At 36.9% G+C, this 6,137-nt stretch overlaps 1 protein-coding gene and 1 pseudogene across 1 annotated transcript; one reads left to right on the plus strand and one right to left on the minus strand.

Moving 5' to 3' along the window:
• The first annotated feature begins 1,139 nt into the window (after positions 1–1,139).
• On the plus strand, positions 1,140–4,258 carry LOC109208912 (phosphoribulokinase, chloroplastic-like). The gene is made up of 5 exons (XM_019372070.1): positions 1,140–1,893; positions 2,763–2,847; positions 2,936–3,020; positions 3,110–3,354; positions 3,738–4,258. The coding sequence occupies exons 1-5, from the start codon at positions 1,334–1,336 to the stop codon at positions 3,987–3,989; spliced, it is 1,227 nt and encodes a 408-aa protein (XP_019227615.1). The 5' UTR covers positions 1,140–1,333; the 3' UTR covers positions 3,990–4,258.
• Positions 4,259–4,489: 231 nt separating this feature from the next.
• Positions 4,490–5,295, minus strand: LOC109208915 (annotated as a pseudogene).
• Between the last annotated feature and the right edge of the window lie 842 nt (positions 5,296–6,137).

The following is a 6,137-nucleotide window of genomic DNA, read 5'->3' on the forward strand; positions in this document are numbered from 1 at the left end:
ATTTTGGTCGCTATTTTTCAGATTTTAAAATATAATATTTGGTTTACAGACCAAAGTTGGTCGCTATATTTTGATTAATAATAAATAAATAAAAAACGTAATTTTAATATAGAGATCAACTTTGGTCGCTAAATTTATATTATTAAAATATTAAAGCGACCAAAGTTGGTCGGTATATTGTTTACCCAGAATATTTGGTCCTTTTACCGTAGAGACCAAAGTTGGTCGCTAATTAGCGACCAACTTTGGTCTTAAGGTAAAGAGACCAGCAAAATAGCGACCAAGCCAGTTTGAACGCTTTTTGTCGCTTTTTGACCTATAAGCGACAAACTTTGGTCGCTTTTTGGGGTCGTTTTTTTCCGGATTTCTAGTAGTGCATATTCCAGCATGAGAGTTTTAATCTTGACGATTATGGGTACAAAAATATCAAGTAAACAATCCAAGGCACTGCCTAAGGACTTTGAATTTGGATTACATATTCTCCTCCACATTCCTCTTCTCTCATCTTTTTCATGCCATCATCCTGCTGCCACGTGTCATATCAATATCCAAACTGCAATAAATCACAACCAAAGCTTTTCCCATTCCTTTATCCATCACAAACATCATCACCTCATCATCTTGAATCCTTGTAACAGAAAAGAGTTCAAGAAAAAGAATAATTCTTTAAAAAAAAAAAAAAAAATTCTACATGGGACTCACAATTACAATTACATCCCTGGACAAGCTTTACAATTACAACCATGTCCTCTCCATTCCTGCCCTTAGAATTACCTTCAATTTAATGTGTCCAAAACTAAAGGTAGTCACAAAGACCCGTAAATAGTTACATACAGAAGCGGATTCAAGATTTAAGTTTTATGGGTTTAATTTATTGTTCTTAGTATTGAACCAATTATATTTCAAAAATCATGATTCATATATACTATTTATTATAATTTTAATGATTTTTTTACTGAATTCAAATGAACTGAATACCCTCAAAACTCTATTTGCTCTGGGTGACACTATCAGCATTTCCTCTCATCAAATCAATACAATTTCTTATCCAAACAAAACTGCCACTTGTTTTTCTCTAACCATAACCATGCCCTTTGCTTACAAATTTTTGTACCTCACATATTTTCCTAATGTCAGGACAAAATATCCTCAAAGGCAGAAAAAAGAAAAAAGAAATTGATCAATGTCCATTCATTCATTACATGTCACCCCTTAAACTTTAGCTCATCAGATAGTGAGAGAGAAGGGAGAGCCTATTCCATAATTCTATCTCTTTCTCTCTGAAAACAGAAAAAAACCTCTCAAGAATCTGAGAGGAAAAAATCAAGAAAATATGGCAGTGAGTACAGTGTACACAGCTCAATCACTGAACTCTACTTGTTCAATCTCCACACCCTCAAAATCCCACTTAGGATTTCTTCACCAAAAACAAGTGATTTTCTACACAAAATTAAGAAGCAACAGAAGAAGCAGTAGCACTAGTGTTATAACATGTTCATCAGCTGATGATGAAAAGACAGTGGTGATTGGTTTAGCAGCTGATTCTGGCTGTGGGAAAAGTACTTTCATGAGGAGATTAACAAGTGTATTTGGTGGTGCTGCTGAGCCACCAAAAGGTGGAAATCCAGATTCAAACACATTAATCTCAGACATGACTACTGTGATTTGTCTTGATGATTATCACTCACTTGATAGAACTGGAAGGAAGGAGAAAGGAGTGACTGCTCTTGATCCTAGAGCTAATGATTTTGACCTTATGTATGAGCAAGTTAAGGCTATTAAGGAAGGTATTGCTGTGGAGAAGCCAATTTATAACCATGTTAGTGGTCTTCTTGACCCCCCAGAACTCATTAAGCCTCCCAAGATTCTTGTTATTGAAGGATTACACCCCATGTAAGTACTAGTATTATATTACTCTCTCCCTTTCATCATTTTATACATACATATATATGCTAGTGTTTATATATGCAGTTTAAGCTGAAAGACCAAAAGTAGTCATAATAAAACTTGTGATTTTTCACACACATGCAAACAGTTTACACATTAAAAGCCTTGGTTCCTCCATATATTCAGAATCTTTACATCTTCTTGTCTTTTATGTAACTGAACTTACTTCACCTCCCTACCCCTCCACCTTTTCCAAAGCAAAATAGACAAAAGAAAAAAGAAAGCAGTAATGACACGCGCTCTTTATCTCCTTTTTTAATTCTCTAATGTTTTTCCTTTCTTTATTAATTAAGCCAAGAGAAAAGGAGAATGTAATAGTTGAGTTTATCATTTGTTCGTCTGTAGAATTATAAGCTAACAGAAAGATGAATGAAATGGACGGTTATTATGAGGATAAATGCTACCTCCGTTGAGAGATCGATAGTTCGATATGATGCTGTCAAAATGTATGGTCGAGGAGTTAACGTTATCTTTATCACTTCTGATGATGGGCCTCTATAATCATTTGGGCCCATTCCATTCCTCATTTAATTGTTTTTTTTTTTTTTAATAATAAAAAGTTTGGTATTGCAATATGTTGCATAGAATCAGTAGTACAAGTGAGTGGGAAACATTATTTTTGGTAGTTTTGCTGGTTGTTTCAGCCGGCCAGAAGGAAGTACTACCGTTAAAGCACACATTCAACTTTGACACAGTCGTCTTACTATACTTCCCTTCTCGTTTAAGCTAATTAATCTGTACAGTAAATTTTTCAATCTTGAATCTGACAATCTAAAATTTTGACATTTTTTTCTTTCTTTTTCTATGGAATATAGGTACGATGAACGTGTGAGAGAACTCTTGGACCTCAGCATCTACTTGGATATCAGCAATGAGGTTAAGTTCGCTTGGAAGATTCAGGTAACTTAATGCTGAACAAGTTTTAATTAAGCCTGGAAAGATGATGGTTTCCTTTTTAAGCTAAGTGTATTTTTTGTTGAAAATGCAGAGGGATATGGCTGAGAGAGGGCACAGCCTTGAGAGCATTAAGGCCAGTATTGAAGCCAGGAAGCCAGATTTTGATGCTTACATTGGTGCACTACGTCTTAATATTCCTTGATATTAGCATAGTCGTAATTGAGAATGAAGATAAAATAAGATTAATAAAATTTGTTTGGTGCAGACCCACAAAAGCAATATGCAGATGCAGTAATTGAAGTGCTCCCAACTCAGCTGATCCCAGATGACAATGAAGGCAAAGTTTTGAGAGTGAGATTGATAATGAAGGAAGGAGTGAAGAACTTCAACCCGGTTTACCTCTTTGATGAAGGCTCCACCATCTCATGGATTCCTTGTGGTAGGAAGTTGACTTGTTCTTACCCTGGCATCAAGTTCACCTATGGCCCTGACACCTACTTTGGCAATGAGGTACTGGGACTATATTCTTTCCCAACCTGCCAAAACTTCCTTATAGTAATCGATGTCTTGTAACCATTAACATAAATGGTACATTAGATGGTAAATCGTTTTCTTTTCCACCTGTCTAGACTCAATTGCCAGGACCTTAGCTGCTGATTACTAGTCAGGCTAGAAAATTTAGCTTTGTATTATGAGGATTCAACATAAATTTATCAATATGAGCAAGCTAACAAAGGTGGATCGGAGTTAGGCTGGAATATTTCGTTACTATATATGGAAAAAGAAACACCAAAAGAACCCTTAAAGCTTCTTTTCAATGATATGTCATACTTCTTTAAAGACAACATACCAGAAATTACCTGGCTTTCATCTGCTTTTCTTCCAACTTACAGGTATCTGTCTTGGAGATGGATGGGCAATTTGACAGACTGGATGAGCTCATCTATGTGGAGAGCCATTTGAGCAACCTCTCCACCAAATTCTATGGTGAAGTTACTCAACAAATGTTGAAGCATGCTGATTTCCCTGGTAGCAACAATGGAACAGGTTTCTTCCAGACCATTGTCGGTTTGAAGATCAGAGACCTCTACGAGCAAATCGTTGCCAGCAGAGCTGCAGCTCCAGTTCAAGCTGCAAAGGCCTAAACCTCTATTAACAGCTAGGCACCAGAATCATCTGTTGTACCTTGTTGTTTCGCCCCTCTTCCCTAAATTTTTTATTTGCCGACTTCTTTCATGTTTCAGTTTCATGGTAGATAATTCCCCAAAAATGAGAAGATACACTTGATTATGTATTTATATCTAGCTGGAAATGTGTTGAGAGTTGTAACATGGATAATAAGAAGGAGAAATTAAGTGAAACATATCAAGGCAAGCATCAACCTTTTTGGCTGATGTTTTCCACTTGATCATCATTTGGTTTTGGAAACACATGAAATAATGAAAACAAGGCCATAACTTCAGTGCCAAGCAGTTTCTGCACTATCTACTCGGAGGTAAGCTACTGGGCAAAAATTAAGATCGAAACCACCAAAAAATTAGAAAATTTCAGTGTCAACAGAGCATGTCGTGCTAAACGTTGAGAATAAACAGAACATATCGTGAGTTTCAAGATGCCATACTTTTGGTAGAAAGGATAAAAAAGCATCGCAAAGACTAATATTGAGAAGCATGATGATATTAGTAGAATTTATCAGTACTAAGTTAAACATATTAACAACCTACTATTCTAATGCTCACCCGAGGAAACAACAGTAGGAGAGCAAAACTATATATACAGGTTGAATGCACACGTTTCAGTTAACTCTACTCGTGTTTACTTAATAGTAATAAACTTGTTACTACCATGTTTAGCCCAATGGTTCTTCAGGTCAACTGGATTAGAAAGATCACGACCTTCAGCAGCAAGTCTAAGAAGAAGTTTAGTGTATGCTCCATTAGTCATTTTCCTCCCACCGAGACGATTAATTCCCAGGTTTTGAGGGATTCATTGGGAGGGGATACGCAGATAAGGTGGTGGTACAACATGATGATTGCCAACCATAAACTCCACATTTGCAGCACCTTCTAGAAACACCTGTACAGGAACAAAATGGTGGTGGCACGCCAGAAAAATCAGCAATAGCTTCACTGTGAACTGAATTTCGATTCTTTGTTACCGTGGCCTCTCCACATCTAGCTTCTCCTTTGGTTCTTTTAGAGGCAGAAGGCTTATTTTCAGGCTGTTTCGATGCAATTTCACGCAATACTTTGTAGAAATCTTGTTTTTCTTAACCTTCTGCTGTTTGGCCTTGACCTTGACATTCATGTGTTGTTCACCTGTAGGGGCAACAGAACGAACGGGAACAGCAGCATAAGGTTTTGATTTGGAACCAACTTTTGTTGTAGGGGAACAATTATCTTGATGAGTCCATGGAAAATGTGAATCACATGTCTCTTCTTGAGATGCCATCAGACACACGTAATTCCAACTGGAAATGGTAAAAATAGCACGGTCTAGCCAGTTTTCGGACCGGTCATTCAAAAATAGCCAGCGTTTACTAAGTCAATGAAAAATAGCCACTATTTTGCTGCAACAGAGACCGGTCCAGCATAATATACTGGAGTTCGGTGCACCTGTGTATGAACTTCCAGCATATAATACTGGAACTCCAACACACGGAAAGTTCCAGCATAATATACTGGAGATTCGAGCACTTATGAACTTCCAGCATATTATACTGGACCGGTATACTTTGCTGGAACTCCAGTATATTATGCTGGAGTTCTAGTGTACTTATGCTGGAACGCCATCATATTATGCTGGAGTTCCAGCATACTTATCCTGGAACTTCAGTATAATATGCTGGAGTTCAAGTATACTTATGCTGGAACTCCAGCATAATATACTAGTGTATTTTCCAGGTTTTGAACAGTGTATTCGCTCAGATTTATCTTTACAAGAAAAGTGGCTAAATTTCGATTACTTTTGAAACTGGGCTATTTTTGAACGACCGCTTGTAAGTCTGGCTATTTTTGAATTTCTCCCTTGGAAATGTTGAAAACATTATAGGTTAAAGCCATTCAGCAAATTGCAGTAACTATAGTAGCTAATTATATCCCAACAACATTTAATCAGACCCCAACGAAGTATCTGTTGGTATTATGGTGTTCAAAATCAGAAAATTAGAAAAAATAGAACTTAGAACAGAAAATGCAAAAATAATTCCGAGCCCACTGAATTCACAGTGTGTCCTTAAAGAATTTAATCCCCTCACTGTTGCCCAAGGTATACGGATTAATTCCTCTCAGGAT

The sequence above is a fragment of the Nicotiana attenuata genome, unplaced genomic scaffold, assembly GCF_001879085.1.
Source record: "Nicotiana attenuata strain UT unplaced genomic scaffold, NIATTr2, whole genome shotgun sequence".
NCBI classification, from domain to species: Eukaryota; Viridiplantae; Streptophyta; class Magnoliopsida; order Solanales; family Solanaceae; genus Nicotiana; species Nicotiana attenuata.

Excerpts from the sequence above, each read along its gene's own strand:
- LOC109208912 (XM_019372070.1), top strand. The coding sequence starts at position 1,334 with ATGGCAGTGAGTACAGTGTACACAGCTCAATCACTGAACTCTACTTGT. Across the intron at positions 1,894-2,762 it reads ATTGAAGGATTACACCCCAT|GTACGATGAACGTGTGAGAG; the intron begins GTAAGTACTAGT and ends TATGGAATATAG. Across the intron at positions 3,021-3,109 it reads AGATTTTGATGCTTACATTG|ACCCACAAAAGCAATATGCA; the intron begins GTGCACTACGTC and ends TGTTTGGTGCAG.